Source organism: Eschscholzia californica, unplaced genomic scaffold (assembly GCF_041429995.1).
Source record: "Eschscholzia californica isolate CP2 unplaced genomic scaffold, dmEscCali1.0.p SCAF_5, whole genome shotgun sequence".
NCBI classification, from domain to species: Eukaryota; Viridiplantae; Streptophyta; class Magnoliopsida; order Ranunculales; family Papaveraceae; genus Eschscholzia; species Eschscholzia californica.
In genome coordinates, this window is record NW_028238472.1 from 45,481,524 (window position 1) to 45,507,949 (window position 26,426).

Here is a 26,426-nt window from a genome sequence, read left to right on the forward strand (position 1 = left end):
GTAGGCTTTAGGCCGAACCTCGTTAATTTCTGTTCGCATATTTGATTTTGTCTTAGCTTTTCGATTCATCTTCGTAGTCGGATCAATTTCTAGGATAGGTTCGATAGCTTCCGCGACTTTCAGTTATAACAATTGGTAATCATAGACCGGATCTGGAAAATACATCCGAATCAATCTACACTGGAGGGGCATGGATTAGGTTTTTAAATCATTCTAATCACGATTGTGATTCGTGAAGAGGAAAAGATGGACTTTGGTAATGGTTTGTATATGAATAACAATGAAGATTTGGAGTTGTACGTGGTGTGCTCCATGGCGGTGACGACGACGGTTTTTCGGTCACGGAGGCGGTTTTCCGGTCAAAGAGGCGGTTTTCCGGTGACGGCGACGGCGGCTCTTTTGATATTTTCCTGTTTTTTGTTGACCTTTAGGGTCATTTCATCTGTGATCTTTACGATCCTTTCATTTTTCGACCTTTAGGGTCATTTATTGAGTCGGTGTCTAGTCTCATTTCTTTCTCTTCATGAGGCACTTTGCATTTAAAGGTATGTAACTCTCATGAAATTTTCAGAGGAGAGAAATAATTATGATCATCCATGTAACATTGTGATTTAATCACTTATCAATCATAATTAGTTAAAAAAATAAAATAAATGGTTGCAATTGAAACCATCCACGTCTCTCTTCTTTTTGTCTCTCTACTTTCTTTCTCTAGGATTCTCTCTATTCGATGGAGCAGCGACTAACAAAGTAAGACGACCTTTTCAGTTGTTCACCACCTACCTATAAACCCCCACATTTCCCTTTTCTCTCTCTCTAAAAAAAATATTTTCATTTCTTTTCTTCCCCTCGACGCTCATAACAATCAAGTAGAAATCTTACCTTAAAAAAAAACGTTCTTAAACTTAGGTGTATATATATATATATATATTTCTAGGGTTTTGTTTATTCCTAAACCTTCAATTTCGTTATTCTTTCCCCTGTTGCATTTTACAGGGTACGTACGTAACGTTCTTCTCATCGATCCCCTTCTTTCTTACAACTTCTTTATTTAGGTTTTCATCTCTGTAGATCCATTTTTCTATTTCTTCATTTTTCCTGAAATTGCTTAACTTGATTTACTCATCTTTTTTGCTGTACTAGTATGATAATGTTGGTGATGATTACGATGTTCTTGATATATTCTGATTTTGCTTTATTTGATTCCTTTTTTAACTTTTTATCGAAATCGATTTTTAGCATTGTTAGGAAGAAATTCATTGTTTGAGCTTCAATTCAGCAGAAACTTGGGGTAGTTGTTAGCTTAGAACTATGAAAATGATCATTCTTGGATTGCCTTTTTGTTATATAAGACATGCAAACCCAGAGTCACTGACTTCTATTCGGCTTTATAGATCTTGATAATGAAATATTGTCACAGGAATGGTAGCTTGAATACCCTCTAGAGAATGGATTCCGAAGATAGAGCTCTTGCTAAAGGTATGGTTAGGTTTTGTCTTCTGTTTCGTTATGCTTTTTTCGTGTCTCCCGATTGATTTACTGATATTCAAAAGCTCTTTTAAGATTCTGAATTGTCTGTATCTTATTATATGGTTAATATGTTTCTCGACATAAATTGAGGTATCTCGCTCTTAATCTTCCCAAGAAGGACTCAATTTTGGGGTGTTTTTTTTGGTTTATGTGACACTATTAGTTTCTGGAGGTAAAAGTCTGTTTAGGATAAATAGTCTAAAGAAGCATATACTGAACTTGGTTGTTTCTCGATAGTATAATATCTCGTTGAACCATGAGTTTGGCTTGGTATATTTACTTGCTTAACTTCTGTTTAGACACAAAGCCTGCAAATGATTTGTCTTGTGCTTCTTTTTCAGTTACTTCCCTTCTTCTTTTTCAAATTATGTTTCCGAAACGATAAAGTGGTGTTGCTATTAGAGTACAGCTTGGCATCATCACATCTACAAGCTTGACATTGCATGATATTACACAATATGGAACTTTGAGACATAATAATGTCTCAAGAAGATTAGGAACCTATGAAAGGTAGAAGTCTACATGATTGGGTCGCTGGAATTACCGAATTAGAGATGGATCAAAAAAACTTATGCTACGTTGCCCTTGTCTTGCTAATTCTATCTTTAACATCTACAAGTGCATAAAATTTAGACATTTACTTTTATTGGTGTTTGACCAGTTATGCGGGATTTTAGTGTATCTTGTGTTAGAACTTAGGAGTAGATTTTGTTCCTTTGAAATTTTCTGCCTCTGCTATTTTACAGTATCCTTACTTCTCATTGAATTTACTAGTTTTTTTTTATTGTTTGTTGGTGAGTAGAGATTTTCCTAATGTACTATCTAAAATTTATCCCATTACTAAGTAGTTTCTTATTTCTCTGGGTTAGTGTTTGGAGTGCAAACTCCTTCTTCTAGTAGTCAAAGCACCCCAGAGGCAAGAGGATGCCAAAATGATGCTTCAAAAGGTGTAGATGTCTTCCAAGAATATATCAAAACTGGTTCAAAGAAACTACTCCGCACGTGCTTTGATAAAGAAAAGAAACAGTCTGTCTCTTCCAAGTTTAAAAGTTCAGAGAAACCTCCAAAAACAAGTAATAAAGGTAAAAATCAGGAAGGCAGAAAAACTTTGAGTCAGTCAATGTCGACCGACCATCAAGTTCCTAAGAAGCAACAAAGGAAGAGAGAGAATCCTGTTAGACTACTGACGCCTAGTGAGCTCTCTTCAGATGTTGGTTGCGCAAATACTTGGATGTGTAAAAATTCTGCATGTAGGGCCATTTTAACTTCTGACAACACATTCTGCAAGAGGTGTTCGTGTTGCATCTGTCACTTGTTCGATGATAACAAGGATCCTAGTCTTTGGTTGGTTTGTGCATCTGAATCTTCTGCAGGGGATTCATGTGGATTATCTTGCCACATTGAATGTGCACTTCAACGCCGAAAGGTAGGAGTTGTGGATCTTGGGCAATTGATGCAGCTAGATGGTAGTTATTGTTGTGCTTCTTGTGGAAAAGTCTCAGGGATACTTGAGTGAGTAATTTGATTCCAATTTCATTATTAAAAGACCATAATAATTACTTCACCGTAGATTCTCGCTATTGGAGGGGAAAAGATTGACCTTCTATTGTGGCGGACTTATTGATTCGAGATAGAGTTTAGAATGTTTGCTTTTCATCTGACTCTGGCTGTTTAGGTTGCATTTAAGCTAGACATGGAATAAGTCTGAAGTAAGAGCCCATTGTCTAAAATAACCTGAAATTACTAATGTGCCCATGACTAAAACAAGTCAGACTCAGTCTGCTAAGATTAAGACAAGTCAGGCTCAGCGATTGAGGTTCAGACAATAAAAAAACAAAAATCACCTTAGATGGTTTTAACAGCGAGAATGATGGTTTAGTTTACCGTATCAGATCAATACCGCAGTCGGGTTATTTTTACCGATATTAAAAACATGCAACAAAATTGCGCCTTGGTCTGTAAAGCTTTTTCTCCACTGTTGAGATTTGGACATTAATGTGGAAAAGTAATTCCAACTTTGGTAGTATAGAGTCTATAGACTGTCGACTTCTTATGTTTTCTCTATTATTTGGGTTTAAATTTACTGCAGATGTTGGAAGAAGCAGTTGGTGATAGCAAAAGATGCTCGGCGAGTAGATATTCTCTGTCATAGGATATCATTGAGTTATAGGCTCTTTGATGGAACTTTGAGGTTTAAAGAATTGCATAAAATAGTAGGAGATGCTAAGGCCAAACTTGAAAGTGAGGTTGGTCTCCTTGATGGAGTATCGGCAAAAATGGCCCGTGGAATTGTTAGTAGGCTTTCAGTCTCTGCTGATGTGCATAAACTTTGCTCTCTTGCAATTGAGAAAGCCGATTCATTGCTAAAAACGTTTTCAAACACCAATCCCTTGCAAAGAGGTGATTTATGAAAACCTTTCTTAATTCTGTTTTTTTTCATTCGCTTGCTTGCTAGTAATTTCTTATACCTTCCTTTCTTGCTGCCCTTTTAATTCCAGAGATTAAAACTGTTTTTTGTTTCCATGCCAGAGGATTCACTTCCTGCTGCTTGCAGATTCCAATTTGAAGAAGTGGCATCTTCATCTCTCATAATTGTCTTGAAAGAAATCTCTTCTTCATCATCAGATGATATCAGAGGTTACAAGTTATGGTATTTCAAAACTAGAGAGGAGTCCTTCCATAGAGAACCTATTAGCATTTTCCCGAAAACTCAAAGGAGGGTTCTGATATCAAATCTGCAACCTTGCACAGAATACACCTTCAGAATAATCTCATATACAGATTCAGGAGACTGGGGTCATTCCGAATCCAAGTGTTTCACCAAGAGTATCGAAATACTCAAGAATTCTAGTTCACCTCCACCCATGGAAGAACGTAAGAATGAAAGTTCAGGCGTTGAAGGAAGTTCTAGTCCCAAAGGATATATGAAATTTAAAGAAGCTATTGATTCTTCTCATTTCAAGGTTCGAGATCTAGGAAGAATTTTACATCTTGCTTGGGCACAAGAACAAGGTTACTTAGATGAATATTGCAGTGATGATATAGAAGAATGCTTTGAGAGGATACCTTCCATGAAACCCAAAACAGCCGACAAAGATCAACACCGTCCATTTGTTGCACGTGAACTCGATCTAAATGTGGCAATGGTTCCTGATCTAAATGCTGATATAACTCCTATTGAAGACTTGGTAGATGAAGACATCGGGTGCAACTCAGCGCAAGTTGATGATGTGATTTATCAAGGGATAGAAAGTAACAGTCTAGTAAGATCAAATGGAAGTGGTAACTCACAAACATGGTCAGTAAAACCAATAACGGAAGTCCCAGTCGTTGAATCTCGAACAGAAATAGGAAAGAAAAATGGAACGACTAGTAACGAAGACTCTGATAGTACTCTAATGAATGGTTCGCCTTTACGAATCTCAAATGGGTCTCGTAAATTGGACGAAAGTTATGAGTATTGTGTGAAGATCATAAGGTGGCTTGAATGTGGAGGGCATATCGAAAAGGAATTCAGAATGAAATTTCTTTCATGGTTTAGCTTAAGATCGACAGAGGAAGAACGAAGAGTTGTTAACACATTTATTCAAACACTGATTGATGATCCAAGTAGTTTAGCAGGGCAGCTGATAGATTCCTTCTTAGAAATTGTATGCAGCAAACGACAACGAATCGGTATTTGCAGTAAGCTTTGGCACTAAATTGAGCAGACATCGATCGTTGTTGCTATTTTTAGCCAAAATATTTTTCTTCCAGAGTTCCAGTATTAGTTATGACTATGGGAACTTTGTACAGGGATTTTCTTATTCGGCTTGGGAATGATTTTTCAGGGCCAGCTCTGGGAACAAGTAACCTAATATAAGTACATGTTAGGATCTAAGGTATTTTATTTGATTTTTAGACGAACTGATTTTACATTGATGATAAGTTTATTAATGCAGATCATTTTACTTCAATTGAGATTAGTCTTGTACAACCTTGTTCACTTTTTCATCTTGGGAACTTTTTGTTTGTGCATAATTGAATCTGTGGAGCTAGGATTCTACCGAAAACAAGTATTTCTTTTTTTTTTCACTTTATGTTGACACGTATGGTCTCAAAGTAAAAATTTGTGGTAACCTGGATAGACAGGATCTGATACAATCACTTCGAGTTTGACTCAGAGACAGAGTAAAACAGTAAGTCTACAGATAGAAGTGGTGCTTATGGGGATGGTCTGGGCGTTAACCAGGGCCTACCAAGCCCAGGTTGAAATACTGTTGGTCCGGGCTGGTCCAGTGAGCCATATCCTAGTCTAGTACCGGGTTGGTTCTGCTAAACACCAGGCTGGCTCTGCCCGTGGGGCAGGCCTAGTCAGACCGTGCAAGGTCGCCCTGGCTGCCGGGGCACTGAACCGGTCCGTTAGTAAATTTAAAAAAAAAAAAATAAGTTAGAAACTTTCAGTTTCTTCTTTAAAACTCCAACTTTCTTCTTTAAAACTTCAAGTTTCTTCGTTAAATTTTGTTATAGAAAGAGAAATGAAAGAAAAGTGAAACGAGTACAATTATTCACAAGAGAAACTTGTCTCTGGATATCACTAAATTTCGTATCGAACATCTCATCCAAATTAAAGGAAAAACAAAGAGACATGAACTTATAAATACATAAATCGGAAAAACAAAGAGACATGAACTTATAAATACATAAATCGTTTTTAATATTATAAGTGTCTGGGAAAAAATTGACGGGTTGGTCGGGCCGACACACTAGGCTTTGCCTCAACTCAAGCTCACTGTCCAGTCACGTCAGACAGGCATGCCAGGTTCAAAGTGAAGTCCAGTATGGGACTGGAATATTACTCGGTTGGCTTGACTCGAGTATTGGATGGGGCGAGGAGACGCCTTAAACGGGCCAGTTTGGGGGCGGGGCAACCATAGATGGGACCATTATGAGTCGGATCGGTCCGACAAACACCACTACCCAGTAGTAGGAGATATTCACAAATACCAATTCTTTATTAATCATTAATCAAGCTAAACGACCCGAAAAATAGGCGGACCACAAGCAGATAGCCCATGTGGACGGTTCTCATTGGAGGGGATGTTTCTCTCTCACCAAGGCCTGCCCGATGGGAGCTTACCAGATCGGTTTTCGATCTATGGCCGACCCGACCTATAGTCGTCCCATCTTTTGGGGCCGTTTAGCATTTTTCATTATTTAGACGGATAAAAAACTTTATTAACGGTCAATAACAGCATCTAAGGGGTTACCATTTGTCTCTAAGAAGATTGGCTTGTGGATGAACATGTCATATTATCCTGACGTCAGACTCAAACTTGAGGTTCAAAAACTCTTCCCACTAAAACCTTTCCATCTCTCCAATTCTCTCTCTCTCTCTCTTTCTCTCTCTCTCTAAAATGCAAATTCTACAAGTTCCATCTTCTCCTAAATTGCAATTTCTTATCTCAAGATCACCTACTAATGGAGGTACTATATATATAATCATCTTTCTATACACTTAAATTTTTGAATTTCCCACTTTCTTGGGTTCTTTTCTAATTTGTTTTTTTGTTTGCAAATTAGGATTTTTCTTACCCAAGAAATCTTCTCTTGTGTCCCAAAAACATGAAAGATTTAACAGCCTCTTACTTAGTAGCTCAGTCTCAAGCTCAATTTTAACAAGAGCAACTTCTATTGAAGGTAACTTTCACTTCCAAAGCCTAACCTAGTATAATTTCAAGCTTAATTAATCACTCTTAATGTGGGTAGTGATTATTTTTTGGTTTTCAGTTCTTGCTTGGTGAACACCAAGCTATAAAGATAAATAGATAATGGTGAAATTATGACTGATAAATGAAAGTTAGTTCTTCAATTCCTATGTGATATACCTTTATGAATTATTATTATTATTATTCTTGAAGGTAGATTAAGAATCAACATTAGGTTCGTCGATGGTGATTTGTACAAACATTTGCTGCACTACTATTATGAGAATAGTCCCACATGGAGTACCCTTGCCTGAATTCCCATTGGCTTTGAGTTGGACGGCCATAAACTTAACAAAGCTAGTCGGTGTGTGAGAATAGTACCACATGGATAAATAATACATTCGTACCCAATAATAAATATCTCGGTCCTCTCCACCCATTTCCAAAATGTATTGAGTTCGATGACCACACACTTAACAACTACTCAAGATATCATGAAGAAGAAGTTTAGACTTTCTGGTTCTGGGTGGCATTCCTTGAAAATTATTAAGCCCCTCTGAGTTGTATATTTAGGTGAACTATATTCTTTAGAAAGCAAGGAACTTGGGCAAAGAAAGTGTGAATATTTTTCGTTTTAAAATCACTGAAATTTCACATACCCTTTTTTGCTAATTCAATGTGAGATAAATAGGAATACGTTCTAGTTGAGGACACAAAACCAATTAATTTTAGCACAACTTGGGCCTTACAGTGCATTAGTGCAAACATGAAACATTTGTGGAAGGATAGTTTTCTTTTAGAACTTACAAGTATTTGATAGTAGTGGATCCGAGCTATTCTTGTGTTAGGTTGTTGATGAATCGGTAAAAATCACGGTTTTGGTACTTTAAACAAGCTAGTAAAAATGAAAATTATTCGCATGGTATGATTTGTAGCAGAAACAACAAGAAATGATAAGTGAGCTCAGGTCAAAGGTTGCTATTTTAGCTACCGTGTCTTTTGATGGTTCGGTATCAGGTTGCTTCATATATTTCTTCACTTTTCTCTAATGTATTACTTCTTCTTTCGAAGCGAACGGTTCATCAACATCAACAGGCACGGCCGAGAAAGATGTATTAACAGCCTTGTCACAGATCATTGATCCAGACTTTGGAACAGACATTGTCTCATGTGGGTTTGTGAAAGACATGGATATCAATGAAGCAACTGGAGAGGTAATTACAAACAATTTGTAGGACATACTTTCCATCATATGTTTCTTATCAAAAGTTTCCTAGTTTCTTTGTCTCAGGTTTCGTTTCGGTTGGAGCTCACTACACCTGCATGTCCAATAAAAGACTTGGTAAGTACATCACAATAACCATTTCTTTGGCTGTAGAAAATCTTTCGTTTCGACTGTTGAAACTTTTTTCCCCTATAATCCTCTTGGTAAATCTGTAATTTATATTTGATTTCATTTTTAGAGACTATTAACCATCTCTTGTGCATTTCTAGTTTGAGAAGCAGGCAAATGAGGTGGTAGCAGCTCTTCCTTGGGTTCGGAAAGTCGATGTCACAATGTCGGCACAACCTGCAAAACCTATTTATGCCGAGCAACTCCCGATGGGGCTGCGAACTATATCAAATATCGTCGCTGTTTCTAGTTGCAAGGTAGATGTTGTAAAACTTTTTTGTATCACAAGCACTAATTTTTGTACTATTGAGTTCTCGCTACTAAGGTTGTGGGCGTCCAACTCAAAACCAATTAGGAGCGGAAACATCTAGGCCATTGTTACTTGGTATGTTGGTCACCAGTCTTCCTTTGTTCACGTCGGACTATTCGTTCACACCCTCGTGTGTGGCATGCTTTATTGCTTTGGGCCTAACTCCTGCCTTTTGCTGGTAAATGTGGAGCACGTGCAATTACGTGTGGGCTTAGCTCCACAACCACCATATCAAGTTTGTGTGCGCCAAACTCAAACCTGATCGGCAATGAGTGGAGAATCAAGGATATGATTACTTGGTCATGACATGTGGGACTATTGTTACACTCACTAGTATCTTCATGTTCATCACATATGCCCAATTCTTAAATCCCTCGCCTCACTATGCTCTGTATCTCGAAAACATTCATGGCTAATGTGTAGCCTTCTCCTAGTTCTTACTCTAAGCTTTTCAGGGTGGCGTTGGAAAATCAACTGTTGCTGTAAACCTTGCATATACTTTGGCCGATATGGGTGCTAGAGTTGGCATCTTTGACGCAGACATTTATGGTCCAAGTTTACCGACTATGGTCTCCCCTGAAAACCGGCTACTAGAAATGGTAATGGTATATGTGCTTAATTGATATCAAATGCAGTAAACAGAAGTTTCAATTATGATCCTGAACAAGTTTCTTATAGAATCCAGAGAAGAAAACCATAATTCCGACTGAATACTTGGGCGTCAAGTTAGTTTCGTTTGGGTTTGCTGGACAAGGACGTGCTATAATGCGAGGTCCAATGGTTTCAGGGGTTATCAACCAACTACTGACTACTACAGAGTGGTGAGTTACCAGTCGTTATTTTATTATTTTGTGAAATCTGATAACTGAAGTGAAGTTACAAGAATCCTGATGATTGTCAAATATGCAGGGGAGAGTTGGATTACCTTGTTATTGATATGCCTCCAGGAACTGGAGATATTCAGCTTACTTTATGTCAGGTGTTTCTTACGTTTTCTCATATTGTGAAATTCTCTGATTTAAAGCATTGATACCCTTCAATCTACGTTCATACTTCAAGATTCGAGAATAGTTCTTTTAGCTTTCTCTTAGAGTAAAACACTCAAATTATGTAAACCCTGTTCTCATTTACTCTTTGGAAATCAAGACATTTTTTCTATTCAATCTTCTTATTCTGACTTGAGTTTGGCATATTTAACAGGTAGTTCCCTTAACGGCTGCTGTCATTGTTACCACTCCTCAGAAGCTAGCGTTCATTGATGTTGCAAAAGGAGTCCGTATGTTTTCAAAGCTTAAGGTGTGCATGCTTTTTGATGACCACCCAAGTTTTATTTGTATATTCAAATCACTCGAGGTCAGGGGTGGAAGGAGAACTATCGAGCCATTGGTTCGGTTCTGGTTTATGTAGACTACTCTGGTAGATAGATTGACCGGGCTAATCAGTATAAACCGGAGCAAAATTTTACCTGTTGAGCCTTTCCAAATAAAAAGTAGCATATGCAGGGTTAGCCTACCAGCGGTTTCGACCATGCTCAAGGCTCAAAGCCTGCTAGTGGTTTCCTGCTCAAACCTCAGACAGTACTATACAATCACCCAACTAGTGGTTTTTGCCCTGCTCAAGGCTCAAAAGCTACTATTGGTTTCGGCCCTTCTCGACTAAGGAATTAAATTTCGAAATATTTCGGCCACTTCCATGCCTACTGAAATTTCATTCCTTGTTCTCAACACTCAAAAGCCTACTAGTGGTTTTGGGCCTTTCAGCTCTACTCAAGGCTCAGAACCCTTCTATTGGTTCCGCCCTGCTCATGGCTCAAATAATATAATACGATAACCGAAGACATTATTGGAAAATAAATTTGTGCAATAACTGTGGTTTGTGAGAATACTTTGTTTGTTCTTCTTTTTTCTTCTTCAGGTTCCATGTATAGCTGTAGTTGAAAACATGTGCCATTTTGACGCTGATGGAAAACGATACTATCCATTTGGTAGAGGTTCAGGATCTCAGGCATGCAAATTATCTCAAACCAAGCAATTTCTTTTCACATCAGAATCATATCAAATTATGATTTATGTGTTTGGATACTTCATGAACTATTTTCTTTCTCTGAATTATCTTTGTAGGTTGTCAAACAATTTGGAATCCCTCATCTCTTTGATATGCCCATCAGACCAACTGTATGTTTCATACTAAATCTTCTTTACATATTAATCGTACAAATGTACTTATCACCTGCGCTTAATATATATATATATATATATATATACACACAATGTGTGTGTGTATAGAGGATGTTTCTCGAAGGTTCATATGTTCATTGTAAACCTTCGTAATTGTAGCTATCCGCTTCAGGAGATAGTGGGATGCCTGAAGTAACATCCGACCCTCAAGGAGAAGTTGCAAAGATATTCCAAAATCTCGGAGTTTGTGTTGTTCAACAATGTGCGAAAATTCGCCAACAAGGTAATTCTGCCTTTATTTATTATTTAATTTTGTTTCGGAAAAGTCAATATTTTGGAAAACCAAAAGACAGCAAAAAGAAAAAAGAAATAACAACTATCTGTCTGTACATACACACAGCAGACATCCAACACCACCCCCAGATGATAAAAAATATAGGTTATTATGATAGAATCACATTGATGTATGTCAATTAGTTTTGAGGGACCCCATTGTGATTGCTTTCATTAAGACTACTGATAGATATGAGAATAGTCCCACATAGACAAAGGAAAGTCTCATGACCAAGAATAAAATATCTATGGCCTCTCCACTCACCCCCAAATGGTTTGGGTTTTGATATCTGCAACCTAATACAATACCAGAGTTAGGCTCACACATGAGGCCTCAACAGCTTCACGTGATCCACGTCACCTGGTCGCGAAAAAAAGGCTACATGTGAAGGTGCGGGTGAGTATAGTTCGACGTGACCAATAAGAATATAATATTTGGTAGCTCTTCAATCGTGCCAATTGGTTTTGAGTTGGTTGCCTACAAACTTAATAGTCGACGAATGTATTAAACTAGTCAAGCTCTTTTTATGTGTTTCAGTATCAACAGCAGTAACATATGATAAATCCGTTAAAGCAATAAGAGTAAAGGTGCCAAATTCTGAGGAAGAGTTCCTTCTGAATCCTGCTACAGTTAGACGGAACGATCGATCTGCTCAAAGTGTTGTATGTAGTTCTTATCACTGTATACATCTATCTGAGTGATGTTCCTGACTTCATTGTTTTCATATATGTTAATGAATGGATCATTCTTGAAAATACAGGATGAATGGACTGGGGAACAAAAATTGCAATATAATGATGTTCCTGAAGATATTGAACCTCAAGATATTCGTCCAATGGGGAACTATGCTGTTTCCATAACGTGGCCTGATGGATTTAGTCAGGTAATTTTATTATAAATGATCGTCTGTGGGGACTAGCAACTAGACTGTCATCGATACAGTTTGTTTTCCAAGGAAAAAAGATGCACTTAAGAATATGAATCAAAAATGCACCTAGGCTGTTAGCCAGTCTATTTTGACCTCGAATCAAATTTCAGATTTGACTTAGAAAAAAGAATAACAGATACAGTGAAAATAGTCTCACATAAGAGAAAGGTGATCTAGTAATCAAGAGTATCTAGGTCTTCTCTGCTCATTGTCAATTAATTTTGAGTTGGTCCTACTAGCTGACATGGAATGTATGTCAGCTACCGTGTCATGCAGTTCTACAATTATTTGCAGTCTTAATATCTTGACCCTCGACACAAAACAATCAATCAGAAATAAATAAATATATACCGTACTTTTCCCCAGTATTTCCGTTTCAATGTTCACTATATATAATCTCAACAAAAAAAACAATGTTCACTATATATAGGTTTAATATTTAGAAAAAGGTTTATCGTCGATTAATTTGTTTAGTATATGCAACTCATACCTTGTGTTTTTTGTGGAAGATCGCCCCGTATGACCAGTTGCAAACCATAGAGCGGCTAATTGATGTTCCCCAACCAGCTCCTGCACAGGTGAAAGAGTTCTCCTCTCTTCTTTGCACGTATTAGTTCGTGAATATCAAATTAATAGACCATTAAAACCGAGATAGTTGTACGAAATTATTATAGATTTTCATATAAAAACATTTTAAATTCTTTCTCTAATACAGGCATAAATCTTAAGCTAAAGTCAGGACCAGATGAAGCTTCTGAAGTGAGAATTCTTGTCCCTTCTCTTCTTTTTTCGTTTTTTTGTTCATATAGAGATAATGTATATACAATTCCATAATGAGTTTATTCTAAATATCATGAAATGCATTTTAGTGTAATTTTAGAACATGAAAGCTTCAAATTCAACTCATCATATCCTATTTGGTTCATGAACAAAGAGTTTATTTATAGGGAAGATCTGTTTTTTATTGTGAATTTGTGATTGGAATTTTGTCCATGGTAATGCGGTAAGAATTTTTTTTGTGTGGAAATAGGGTAGTGGTTTCCTCAATAATTATCTATTATTCCCTTCTTTATTTTGTCTATTTTTACTCTCCAAAAACAACCATTTTTCTTCCCAACAAATATACTTCTTACCTATTCCCAAATTACAGAGAGATATTATCCAAGAAGTCCAAAAATTTATTACTAATGGGTATGCAATGTTGGGATAATCCCACACTGGGAAGGGGCAGGGATTGAGTTAATAACTGTACGAGAAGTCTTACCTCTTGAGCTAGTTTTTCGGTTGGGAGAGGCCCAAGACCACTTAACACTTATATCAGAGTTTGGATATGACGAATCTTAGTCCAATAACTATTGAAGTTAAGAGTCATGTGCGAGGGGGGGATTGTTGAGATAATGCCAAATGGGTGGTGGAAAGGGTCGGGGTTGAGTTTGTGTGTGAATAGCCTTGCCTCTTGAACTAGCTTTTGGGTGAGAGAAGCCCAAAACCAGCCCAACATGCAATCTAAATTTAAGAAAAAACGTGTTGCGAAGTCCAGAAGTTTTTGTTCTCCATTGAAATTATGAAGTTACAAGAGTTTCGTTCAATTACTTTTTACATATGTTCTACATAGTCCTTACTATGGTCTACGTTTTGAGTTGTATATACTTCACAATTCGAAAAATATAGACCATAATTAAAAACGCAATCGACAATCATGAAAAATGTTAAATCTAAGAGAAACGCTTTACAAACATAAAAAAAAAAAAAAAAAAAAAAACATTTTACTTATTAATGTTCACAAATTGTAAAATGTAATCACAAACTAAAAAGGTAGTTCACACATTGACAAATGATATCTATTGACACGTTTTTTTGGGCTTTTCCGGTACATGTCAGTCAAAATCATTTATTTTTAGACCTGCAATTTATTTTTCTTGTATTTTTAAAACCAGATGTCTATTTTCCTTTCTAAGAGCATCTCCAAGGGTGAAGCACCTAATGCCCCTCCAAATTGGCATCTTATCTTAATCTGGGGTCTACTTTCGGAGTTCCACTCTAGCAGCGAAACACTATTCATTATCATTCCTCTAAACCACTTTAACTTGTTAGTTTAATGTATTATTTTAACAACAAATCATTATTATAAATATATTATATTAAAACGACTTGATAATTATATTAAAAATCACAAATATATTAGATTAAAAAACATTACATTGAAATTATATTACATAAAAAATAATGAATTATGTTTTTTTAATTACATTATAAATATATAACTTGAAATGAGACATAATTGTATTATCTATCTAGATAATAAAATTAAGGACTTAAACTCAATTACATAATAGAATAGAGACTTGAAATAACAAAAATAAGAACTAAAATGATAAATTTGGACTTAAAAATTAAGTGCAGAGACTCAACACATTGAAAAAAAAAAACTTGTCAAAGAGAAATCTCCCTCTAAATTTGGAGGGGTGCCTTCAATTTTCTTTCACTTCCTTTTCTTTTGTGTTAGATTGATTTTAATGACAGTTAAAGGTAACTAAGTGAAAACAACATTTTTATAGTTCAAAATTTATTGAAGTGTGATCTTTCCACAACACTGGAACATATTTGTGACCTAGGTACAAAGTATTCCATGATTTAATAACTACAAAAGAATCTTCCACAGTGGTCTTAAAGGACATTGAAGAAGGCTAATCAAGTTTCTTGTACTACTATATAACTCAACCTAGCAACAACATTGTCGTATCCACTATATAACTCAACCTAGCAGCAACATTGTTGTATCCGTGGATTAAAGGCTAAAATAATCATTGAAGCAAAGCGAACAACAAACATTCGTCAGTTCACTCATTCAGAACTTGTTACTGAATACTCTAGATAAGTTCTTGAACTTACTACTAGGACTTCATCAATGTTGATTTAGGGCAGAAAATAGTTTTCTTTGATAAGATCTTGTATATATCAAGTTTTGTTTTATTTCAAACAACTCGTTTGTTGCCTGCCCCTAAAGATTAAAGATGGGCAGCTACAACAAATAAGTAGCATGGGGGGTGTATGTATTCTTGTACAAGAACCAAAGCTCTGCACACATTCGTTCTCCAGCATCCATACACCCAAACCTAAAAGAGAAAAATCTCAAAGCAGCAAAAGGATTCTTTGCACCAAAATATGACATAAGATATGCTTCTTTTTTTTTCTTCAACAACAAACCTAATTCGGAGACAATCCCATATCTACAAAATGAAAGATATGTTGCTACAAATAGTCAAAACTAGTTTTCTTTTTTTGGTTCATTATAATATTTTGCCTCAATCATCTCAGACGATTGAGAAATAGTTCAAACTAATCTATCTGTTGTCTGTCAATTCCTTCACGGCCGGAGCTTTTATTGCTCCAACAGGAGCTTTTATTGCTTCGGCGATCATAAGAGCAACAGTAGCCTTGTGAACTGCAACATCTGCCCGGTACAGTAATTTCTGAGCTCGTTCACGCTTGAGTTTAGCCATGATTGATGCATGTCTTGCTGCTCCTGATGCATCTCTCAACTTGAACTCGTCAAGATCCGAATCATCCAATTTTTCAACTCTTGGTCTCCTGTTTCTTTCATTAGATCCTTCTGATAAGCCCAAAGTGGATGGGTTGATTCTCTTACCTGTTCTTTGGTTATAAGACATTCCCATGCTTCCATTTCTCTTACCTGTTCCTGGATTGTACATTGTCATCATTTCGGATTCGTTTGTGGATAACAATGTGTTCATCTTCCTCACTTTGTTTCTGTGATAATTATAACGCTGATTCTTCTCAGACCCATCACTGCTCATTGATAAGTATCCACTGCCAGATGCATCACGAGGTGATGAAACCCTTCTTGATGTTTGATGCCAGTGAGATGAATCTGAAAAATCATGAACTCCCCTCTCTTCAAGCCCATTTGATCTCCTTCCTGGTACAGCAAAAGAAAGGAAATTAGAACGTATATATCTTCATCTTTTATAACCCTATGTTCTTCCCTGCTTGTCTGGGTGCCCTGAACAAGGACGAACTCGGTTTCTTTTATTCCGTTAACTAAGGGAACAGATGGGGGGAAAAATACCGGTAAAATGGATCCCATCCTGATCTCGAGGAAATACATAGCTTTGACCACCAGATGTGAGCTTCCTATGCGACCTAGGTTTTGAACCCCTGTAGGAAATTCTCAAGCCTCGTGGTTTGAGACAGAAAGCGAACATAGCTGGCTTCTCTAGCGGGACGACTGTGTTCTCCGTGCATCCATTTGGAAGGTTATGGATTTTGTAGTTTGACATTTCCCACTCTTTCAGTTGCTTCTGGTACCTTTCCCAAGCTGGAGGCTGAAAACACAGCAGAAAAGAAACTGAGTGGCCAAGAAAAACATTAGGCGTGAAAAAGAGCACGATAAACAAGAATTCAGTCAAATTCCGAAATATGTCTTTAAGCAATAACAGACTGGACAATGAGTAATATCATATTACACACCCTTATCACAACTTAGTCCCAATATATCATTAATTTCAAAAGCAAGATTGCAAAACACTTGGATCATTAGTCCAGATGTTCATATGTACCTGTAAATGCCGAATCAAAGGCATCCCTTTTGTTTGCCTCTTGTGCTGCCAATGCTCGTGGATAGCTTTAATCACATCAACGGGTCCTAATTCAACCGTGATTTCTTCAATTTCCTCGAGAGCGAAGTCTTCACGATGTTGGAGATATGCAACTCCCTCAAACAAGTACATTACCCTCTCAAACATCTCAACTGAAACCTCTGATATGTTGCTACTGCTGAACTCGGCAGAATTTCTATATCTTGATACCCACTGCTCATCATCACTATCCATGTCATACAAGACATGAGAAGGATCTAGAGCCATCTCTATATCAGTCTCAGCCTGCATATAGTACTTGGGAGCACACCGAACAAATGGTACCCCTAAAGCAACATCATCACTCTCCTCAATCAGTCGAACCCCAGGTATAGGAATGGTTTTAACAGAAGTAGACCGAATATTACGATCATAGCACTCTTCATAAATTTCCTTGAAACGGGCCCATTGGCTCCTATCCGGAAATTCCAAGATCCAATCTTTCTCCCCTTTCCACATCATAGCATGAGTATGGCGGTTCACCGAACCTGGCTGCAGAAACTGATGAGCTTTATGTGAATACTTTGTAACACCTGACAGTTTCACTAGGATTTGCCAATCTTTATGATCGACAAACTCTAACACTACTTGTGCCCCATATTCTCTCCATCCTCTGTCCCCGTTGGTAATCAAGACATTCGAATCACATGATAAAAACTCTGGAAGTATCCGTGGGCTTCTAGAACTGGACACTGTTTTCTCATTATCTTTACGGGTTTTCTTGTGAGACCGTCCATTACGTTGATGACTTCTGGGTTTTGAGCTGAGATCATAACCTCCAATCGGTAATAAACTGGACACACGAGATCGGTGATTTTCAGAACCATTATCAAGGTCATTACAGATCAGATCTGATCTTTCATCTGGCCTCGTTTTTAATCGTGACCCGAAAGATGAAGAACCTAAGTTATGATTGTTACGATGCCACATACTTCTGTGTGCAGTTGGGTTTGGGCTGCAAGAATTACTTTCATTCATGGGCGATACAAAATCGGAAATGGACTGCTGGGCCCTTAGTCTTCCCCTGTCCAATGATTGAGTCCCTGATTGGATATCTTGTGGTATCTGAACAGTGATACCACCAAACTGAGAAAGATGCCCACTTTCAGACTTCTTCCCGGAAGTATGATCATCGGAGGCTGATGGGCACAACTCCATTTTAAACTGCTCGGACCCTGAATGGTCAGGTGACTGACATCCTAAACTGGAAATGAGAACATTCTTGCACTTGCCTAATTCATGGTCATCTGAAGAAACTGTAGTCACATTATGCACACTGTTTAGGCGACTTTCAGAGGACTCTATCCAATTGTCTCTGTTGCTAATGGAGAGATCATCAATCTCTACTTTTGACCTTACTTGATCAACAAGTTCCTCAACCGCGGGATTGCTCTGTGTGAGATGGTCTTCTGAATCCTCCACCAAAGAGATAGAATGGCGTTTCTGAAAGCTAATAGAAGCAACTTTTTTTTCCATCAGCAGCTTGAGGTGCAGGCTGACAAAGAAACTAGGTGCAGCTGCAAATGGAAGAACAAATGAAGGGAATTTTCTGCTCTTCTCGTCAGAATTAGAAGATGAACGGCCTGTACTAATATTAGCAAATTCTTTCGAGAACCCTATATGCATAATATTCTGTTTCAACCTTCTTCGCGAGACCTGATTGACAACAGAGATACGTGGATTTCAATATATATGGCAAACACTGACGAATAAAGTATTAGTTGGCAACTAGCGTAGACATGAGAAATACAAATCGTTATTAAAAGGTGAGGAAGGAAACTAAAAACAACATGTTCTGAGACTACAGAATTTATCCAACATGGTCATAACACTTCCAGAGATTTTTGCCGTGTTAACGAGACAAGTTTGTCAGTACTACCATTAACACCGTCTCGTTATATGAGGTGGCTCATGTATATCTAATTAATAGTTTTTGCATTTTTGTAGGGAAAGGATCTCAAAGCAAAAAAATGGCATCCCCTAGTCCCATAGAGGAAACAAGTGAATTAAACATACTTCAAACATACAACAAAACCAAAATAATTTTTTGCTCAAAATTGGAATGCCCTTCCTAATCAAAATTTTGTTCACCCTATTCATTAAGACAAAAGAAATATAAAGTAACTAATGATGACATCGTGATGATATCAAATCCAATCACGGGGAACGAAGGAGAGTTACCTACCAAAAGAGAACTCCTTTACTTGGTAAAATAGATTTGATAATATTCTACCCCGTGCCGAAATAGATTGTTTAACAACGTGGTTTCCAAATGGTTTCAACCAAATCTTGGATCCATCTGAAAAGAGGGAGCAGCCTAAACTCAGGGGGCGGAACTATCGCTGGGCCAGTCTAAGTTTTAGCTCGCCTAGAAGCTAATACTTGTAAGATTCGGTATTATAGCATGCAATTTAGGTAGCTACGCTGGTATAGCCCCCCCCCCCCCCCCCCCCCGGTAGAAACCTAAGGCACGCTAGGTCGAATCCACCGTGATGCATCATTTCCTTTTATTTATTAACTATTTAACTTTCACACTGATGTGCTTCGTGTGAGGAAATCTATTCTAGTTTGCTATTTTCTTATTAAAATGTTTCACACGCATGTGTTTGGTGAGAGAAGCTACTATAATTTTTGTGGCCTTAAGTCGAACATTCACTTACTCGAGTTTTAGATGGACTTATGAATGTTCACACAAACTCGAAGAGTTATGTTTCTTCTTCTGAGCTCTCAAAGTGATATTTCATCTCACGCTTCAAACCAAATCAGTAGAAGTTCTATTTGCATACAAATGAAGATTGTACTCTCCACAAATAAGTAAATAAAGTTTGGGCATCAATCCCTTCGACTTCCTTTCATATTTAATTATTCTAAATTCTCAATCTTTCCTTTTGTACCAGAATCCTTTTTAGTGGTAAAAAGCAACTAAGACCGTATTTTCAAACCAGAATCTACTATAGTAATAAAGCATCCAAAATTGTAACTTTCTAAACCATCATAATTAGTGAATGTTCGGATTTGAAAGATATGGGCACAAATGTTAGATAATCAAGAGTGTAGTGACAATATACAAACAAAAACACTTCTTAAGGTTATCCCTTGCAAGCACTAGGGATGTAACTAGAACTCGTAACTTACAAAATCTTAACATCATTTAAGCCCTCCCGATATGATATCCTGGCTACTCCCCTGCCTAATGATGGACTAATACGGTAGCCATGAGGTTTTTGGAGGCGGAACTTCTAGAGCAAATTAGGATCAGCCATGAAAGCAAGTTCTGGAGGTTTGAAGTGAGAATTTCACAGACGCAGCGGAATCTTCACCACTTCTATTGTTTTGTTATAGTTTTCCCTCTATGAATTATATGGCAAAATTAATTGTGTTCTGATAGCCTGACTAGCTAACAACTTCCATTTTGTAATGTGTAGACTATAGAGATGAAGCTTTGGTCGTTTGTTCTTAACTTTGATACCATGCTTAGTAACTTCGAATATATATGGTTGGTTTTGATATGCTTAGTATTGAAATGCAATTATTAGGGTACCGTAGCATATAAAGTGGGGGAGTGCTACAATAATTTGGAGTTTCACTCAATGCATTGACCGCAAAGTTTGTACCTTCGATTTTGAATCATTAAGATTTCCAAACAATTGTTGATCGAAGTATGCAGTCATCAGCTTCTAAGTCAAACTCGGACTAAAACTCTAAGGGAAAGAAGCAGTTCTGTTCCATGTGAAGTTGTTTACTGATTGTAGACTTGTAGTATTAAAACAATGATTTTCAATGTTTTATCTTCGGAATATTGGAGATCAATGCTACCATTTTTTGAGTGATAAAGAGAAAGATAATAATAATAATAATAGTAATAATAATAATAATGTTAAAATTAAACTATATATGATTGCTAAGTAGGATTCCGATGCCTTAAGACTTTCCTCCCACCACATTTATTAAAATAGTAGTTTTTTTAGCTTTAAATATTTTTCCTATTTATTCTTAGTTGACAAAAATATTTCCAACAATTCGGATATTATCTTCACTAATTTATGAGCAACTGTAGGTTTAGGTTTAGTTCCGAACAAATTCTCGACTCTCGAGGATCTACTTCGTGACATGTATCATATTTAAATACTGTTCATGCGAGTATCATGATTTGAGTCTGAGCCAATTAGCCTATCAATTAGTTTGGCTACATTTCATAACAAAGTTCTTGTCCCGATGTGTGTATCAGACACTTGACAACATTAACACCTCACTACCTACATCAAATTTAGTTGTACAGCCGCGTTAAGATTTTTTTCCGTGCTAATATCTTGAATGTTGTCAAAATACTACTAACAATCAAAGCACAAAACAGTTAAGAAAATAACAAATGATACTACTCTATTGTGCCATTGCCTATCATGTTGTGTAACAGAAAAAAAAAAAACATATTATAACAAAAAATGAAGAAAAATAAATTAGACAGAAGAAATAAGTTTATAGCATTGGCTCTGTTAGTCCGTGTTTTGGACATTGTAATCTCGCTAAATCTGACATAATTATCAACATCAACACTGACAAGGAATCAATGTTATGTAGAAATTAAACAATATAAGAGTGAAAAAAACAGACGGAAAAATAAATACCTGAGTTGTACTTGGTCCCAAAAAGAGTGAAGAAGCACATAACTGATTGCTCCTACTTTGGATGACCTTAATATTATCAAGTGTGCAATCGTGAAGTGGGAGCTGCTTCCTGATAGAACAATATCGATTCAGTTTCTCATCAAGTTGCTCCCAATTTGAATCATCTAACTCCAAGAAGCTGTAAGACACAAATATAAGATGCCTTTCCAGGTTCCCAAATCCTGAAAGTTTAAATCTAATAGATGTAACTGGCAACTGCAAATCAACAAATTTTTCGCGGCCATTAGGTTTGTAAAATATTGCCAACACAGAACAGACAAGAGATACTGCCTGCATCATGCAACCTTCAAACAACATAAACCTCAAACCGACAACATTATCAACAAAAAGCATTTCTAGTCGAACTTTTGGCCACACTGTCATCATGACAAGGTGGTGCTTCAGTAGTAGAAGCTTGTCGAAGCACACGGAGTCGGCTCCAAAAATGACCCAGTAGGCACATTTGAGCGAGATTCGCAAGTTCACTCTCACTTTTTCCATATCCACCAGCGAAAAACAGAATCTCAAACACCCAAGATCTTTACCAGTCCAAAATCCATAGTTATGGTCCGGACCATAGCCACAGAGAGAAGTATCAAATTCTTCGAGCACATTGTCCAGAAAGGTATCAGAAGACAAATGAAATCCAGCAATACTTTTGCCCCAAGAACTGTCCTTGGATTTACAATCCAATCCATGTGGTTTCTTGCGCAATCGCCTCCTGGAATAGACAAAAGGAAGCTTTCTGTCCTTCCATGATGTGTTATGACTGATCAAAGATTTTTCAGCCATATTTCCATCCGCTGATATTTCTCGGGTGACATCCTCACCAGATAAACAATCTGCATCTGCTGCAAATGATCCAGCAATTAAACAACCACTTGGAGTAGCAACTGAATCATCATAAGAGATTATTGACTTGTTATTTTTAGATCCAGATAAAGTTTTCTGTCTCTTCACAACATCAAATGGAGAAGACTTGTTCCTATGAGTTAACCGAGACAACCATGTGACGATGGGCTCTGAGTCCAGCAAACCACAATCATCATCCTCGACATCCATGTCACCTTCTCCATTTACCTGTTTACCTTCTGCTGAAGTTTCTAACCAAGACTTATGAGGAACTTCACTTGGGAGTAGCAAAAGCTTAAATCTTTCTCTTTGGAGGTCAATCCACTCTTCATCACGATCGTCATACTTAATATGATGCAACTTTTTCTCTGGATCATATTCTTTTACAATACCAAAATACCAAATGTTATCCAACGGCCAAAAGACCTTGATTTTCCTGTTTACCACCCAACGTGCATCCAAGTCTTTGAAGAGGAGCTCATAAAAGTGGCGCCTCTTTCTCACATGACCCTTCTCTTTGTATTGCATTCTAGGTCTCAACACTCTTCCAGCAGCATCAATAGAGTTGGACTCTGAACCAGCAGAAAGGTCTACCCTTGTACTAACAACTCCAGAAAAAGAGGGTTTCATGGAATTATCATTCCCAGATGGAGAAGCACTAAAATTTCGAGGAGAACCAGAGAAGCTTGGATCAGCACTATGCGCAAGGTTTCCTTCATCATCTTGCACATTCGAACTAGTATTTCCGGAGTCACCAACAGAAGAATCGACTTCCTTCACAGAATTTCGACCTAGTTCTTCCTTCCCACTATTTCTACAATTCCTATTCTTCGTTGAATCACCGTTTGCAGTCTTACCAGAGCTATTCCTTAAACCTTCGGACGAAACTAGAGAAATCACAGACTCACCAGTAAACTTAACTATCTGAGCCTCAGAAGAAATGTTTTTAGAAGATACAGCGGTATCGTCTAAGACAAAAACATTTTGTGACTTCTTTCGCCTCGACGTACCCCGAGGCCTCCTTGGAACAGGTACGAGATTATCGTCCAATTTTAAAGAGAAGTTGTTCTCTTTAACATCACTAAACTTGATCACATCAACTGCATTTGGATCATCTTCAACCTTTTCCGGAGTTACTGAATCAAAACTACTGAGACATACTTGCTTTCTGTGCTTCCTTTTGGTCTTCCATTTATTAAGATTCTCCTCTGTCTCTGTTTTCTCCTCCACTAACAATCTTCGTTTTCTCCTCAGAGCTTTGCTCTCGCGTTGCCCTAGCGAAATCATTGATTTCTCATCATGAACACTCTGCATGTCCAATGACTTCGATCCTTCAGGAATTTCACATGCATCTGACTTCCTTACGCTATTTTCCATCTACAGTGACTCGATCAACTGAAAAAAAACCAAATTCCCCAAATTTCATCTCCAATTATGCATGTTTCTCAACTCAAAACCCTAATTTCAGATCTGAACCAAAATTTCACCATAAAATTAACCAAAAAACGCCCCGAGTCAAATCAAAACCAACACAAATCGTACTAATTTTGTTTTCCTATGAAGATCCTTACTCTTTTTGATACCGAAATCAAAACTGTCATGAAATGGAAATAAAAACTTACCTGGATCAAATTCACCAACTATGGAACAGATCCATCAATCCAACTTCCTCAATTTCAAAGAAATTACTTTCTGATCCCCTTAGGGTTTCTCCTAAAATCGAATTGTTCGTCGATCTAGTTAGGGTTTTTTTTACCGTGGGACACGATGTGCTAGGTTTGTTTGGTTTCACGAAAGTTAGGGTTTAGACTTCACAAAATTGAAAAGAAAAAAACTGAAACATTGCGAAAAAACACAAATTTGTGCATTTTGATATTATCCGTTGGATCTTGATCTGACGGTTTAAATACTTCTGTCATATTAAGATCCCGAACAACATTTAGTGGGACCTCAAATATTTCGGAGTAAGCGAGGAAGATATGGACGTCTGATATTGTTTGAACGAATATTTAGACGGCTGAGATCAAAATAAATTTACTAAAATGCCATTGTCCTTTTTTGAAAAAGTATATACTATTCCTATCGCGCCACCAAACTAGGTAAAATTGAAACTATTATGGGCTAAAAAACAATAAAGGAAAAGTTAATTAGTCATACGTCCCTTTAAGGGATAAAACTTCCTAACGGCCATTAATTCTTACAAGAATTCTATTGATACCCCTTTTTATATTATATTTTGGTTTAGATCCTGTTTGACTTTTCAAATTTGTGATCTTGCCTTTAAATAGGTCGAAGAAGGGGACTTGTCTTTCACCAGTTGGACCCCTATGTCTGTTGTTTTTCTCTAAGACTTGTTTGATGGAGGTCTTAACCATGGGAGAGAGGCGTAAAAACGAAGAAACACGAAAAAATAAAACAGATAAAAGATAGAAAAAAAAAGAGAGAAAATAGAATAATTTGACAAAAGGTATGTTTGAACAAGAGAGAATTTTAGATGTGAAATTTTTTCCAATGCGAAAGAAAAATCAAAATTTTCATGTCTGAATGAAGTTTTAAAGTGTTTGGTGGGGTTTTATGAAAATGGTGGAGTGCCTTTAAAACTAGTGGTCTTTTCTTTTATTCACCAATTCACTAAAGGGTGTCTTTGGAAAAGTCGTGATTGATTATTTCCTGGTGGTAGGATGCACGAATTCCCCACAAATGGATGTCATGGTTAAAGATGAAGATGATGATCAGTAACAAAATTATGGAATTCAACGAATTCTCACATCATGGTACAAGTCTCCCTTGCGTGCAAATATCACATGGTGATCGTCACTATGTTTGGCTAATTTCACATTCGGGTTATACAGAACCAAATATGGAAGGTCGGCATGAGCCTCCTAGACACATTGAACCCTTCTCTGGCTTAGACGCAAGCCAATGAGAAAAATCAGGTCTAGTAAGAGCTTTGTCATGGGCCTCATAATAGAGAGAGGGAGAGATTAGCGGAAATCAAATTAGCAACTTGAGCCACGTAATGTCTCGAGGCAAGTGGAAAGGTGGATCCAGGATGAGGTTTACCAAACATGAGCCTCAACCAGGTCAGAGTCTCGGAAGCATAGAGATCCTTTGAAACGCATAGAGATCATCTGAAACGAGTTCGGTTCTCCCGAGCTCATATAAACCTAAACTGAAGAACCACTAACGTGGAAGGCCAGATAGAGCAACTGATCTACTTTTCAATCGATAAATGACAGAGGATTTGTTAAAGTCAGAAGATACAAACTCATCAGAAATTATCCTCCAAACGGTCATCGACATGTGGCTCTCACCAAGATCGGTGTCTTACACTGCATCGTCTCAATCGAGTAATGTTACTGCTCATTTAAACTTATATAAGCATATCAATTTTGTCTCTGTATGGGGATTGAAGATCATCTTTTAAACTCAGACTTTGAATTCTTTCCTTAAACTGCAAAAAACATCTCGTTGTCTTGAGCGTCAGAGTATTTTCTTTGCTTTTTGAAGCCTATGTTTCACTAATTACTTAAGGTCCTCATCAAAAAAACATATAGACCATAAGATATTATCCTCAAAGCGACCATAGTCATGTGGCTCTCATCAAAATTGGTGTCTTGCCACCGCATCAACTTAGCCGAGCAATGCTACAACTCATCCAAACCTATATAAGTTATTACGGTTGCCCTACAAGGAGATCGAATATCATATCTTAAACTTAGACTTTGGAATTTTCCCTTCAACTGCAAAAAACGCTTCACTGAGTTGAGCATCAGAGTATTTTCTTTGTTTTTTGCAGGCTTTGTTTCATCAATTACTTAACGGAAATTCACCGTCTGACCTTAGTTTTGATAGTCGAAAAGATAACTAACAAAACCATTTTTCGACATTAT

At 37.3% G+C, this 26,426-nt stretch overlaps 3 protein-coding genes across 5 annotated transcripts; 2 read left to right on the plus strand and 1 right to left on the minus strand.

Annotated features, from left to right (window-relative positions):
* The first annotated feature begins 498 nt into the window (after positions 1-498).
* Positions 499-5,486, plus strand: LOC147539690 (VIN3-like protein 1). Of its 3 annotated transcripts, none has more exons than XM_086642637.1 (5): positions 499-750; positions 1,421-1,479; positions 2,400-3,042; positions 3,620-3,930; positions 4,060-5,486. In XM_086642637.1, exons 2-5 carry the CDS (start codon positions 1,449-1,451, stop codon positions 5,229-5,231), a joined length of 2,157 nt encoding a protein of 718 aa, XP_086498763.1. In that variant the 5' UTR covers positions 499-750; positions 1,421-1,448; the 3' UTR covers positions 5,232-5,486. The 3 variants fall into 3 exon arrangements, with proteins under 3 accessions (XP_086498763.1, XP_086498761.1, XP_086498764.1); XM_086642635.1 differs by having other exon boundaries at positions 609-997; XM_086642638.1 differs by having other exon boundaries at positions 726-1,055.
* Positions 5,487-6,728: 1,242 nt separating this feature from the next.
* Positions 6,729-13,322, plus strand: HCF101 (ATP binding protein). The gene is made up of 16 exons (XM_086641198.1): positions 6,729-6,996; positions 7,093-7,209; positions 8,289-8,431; positions 8,509-8,559; positions 8,712-8,867; positions 9,376-9,519; positions 9,599-9,741; positions 9,830-9,899; positions 10,121-10,216; positions 10,835-10,924; positions 11,041-11,094; positions 11,257-11,380; positions 11,969-12,093; positions 12,192-12,314; positions 12,869-12,937; positions 13,075-13,322. Exons 1-16 carry the CDS (start codon positions 6,927-6,929, stop codon positions 13,078-13,080), a joined length of 1,581 nt encoding a protein of 526 aa, XP_086497324.1. The 5' UTR covers positions 6,729-6,926; the 3' UTR covers positions 13,081-13,322.
* Positions 13,323-15,525: 2,203 nt separating this feature from the next.
* LOC147539692 (uncharacterized) lies at positions 15,526-24,499 on the minus strand. Its single transcript, XM_086638839.1, has 5 exons — positions 24,156-24,499; positions 21,643-23,928; positions 16,940-18,673; positions 16,450-16,705; positions 15,526-16,299 (listed from the first exon to the last, which is right to left on the minus strand). Exons 2-5 carry the CDS (start codon positions 23,908-23,910, stop codon positions 15,704-15,706), a joined length of 4,854 nt encoding a protein of 1,617 aa, XP_086494965.1. The 5' UTR covers positions 23,911-23,928; positions 24,156-24,499; the 3' UTR covers positions 15,526-15,703.
* Between the last annotated feature and the right edge of the window lie 1,927 nt (positions 24,500-26,426).

What these genes read in the sequence shown, in the direction of transcription:
- LOC147539690 (XM_086642637.1), top strand. Translation starts at nt 1,449, where the DNA reads ATGGATTCCGAAGATAGAGCTCTTGCTAAAG. An exon ending in AAAGTCTCAGGGATACTTGA is followed by an intron (nt 3,043 to 3,619) that starts GTGAGTAATTTG and finishes AATTTACTGCAG; the next exon opens with ATGTTGGAAGAAGCAGTTGG. An exon ending in CACCAATCCCTTGCAAAGAG is followed by an intron (nt 3,931 to 4,059) that starts GTGATTTATGAA and finishes TTTCCATGCCAG; the next exon opens with AGGATTCACTTCCTGCTGCT.
- HCF101 (XM_086641198.1), top strand. Translation starts at nt 6,927, where the DNA reads ATGCAAATTCTACAAGTTCCATCTTCTCCTAAATTGCAATTTCTTATC. An exon ending in AAAACCGGCTACTAGAAATG is followed by an intron (nt 9,520 to 9,598) that starts GTAATGGTATAT and finishes AGTTTCTTATAG; the next exon opens with AATCCAGAGAAGAAAACCAT. An exon ending in GTAGAGGTTCAGGATCTCAG is followed by an intron (nt 10,925 to 11,040) that starts GCATGCAAATTA and finishes TTATCTTTGTAG; the next exon opens with GTTGTCAAACAATTTGGAAT.
- LOC147539692 (XM_086638839.1), bottom strand. Translation starts at nt 23,910, where the DNA reads ATGGAAAATAGCGTAAGGAAGTCAGATGCATGTGAAATTCCTGAAGGA. An exon ending in TGGGACCAAGTACAACTCAG is followed by an intron (nt 18,674 to 21,642) that starts GTATTTATTTTT and finishes GTTGTCAATCAG; the next exon opens with GTCTCGCGAAGAAGGTTGAA. An exon ending in CTTTGATTCGGCATTTACAG is followed by an intron (nt 16,706 to 16,939) that starts GTACATATGAAC and finishes CTGTGTTTTCAG; the next exon opens with CCTCCAGCTTGGGAAAGGTA.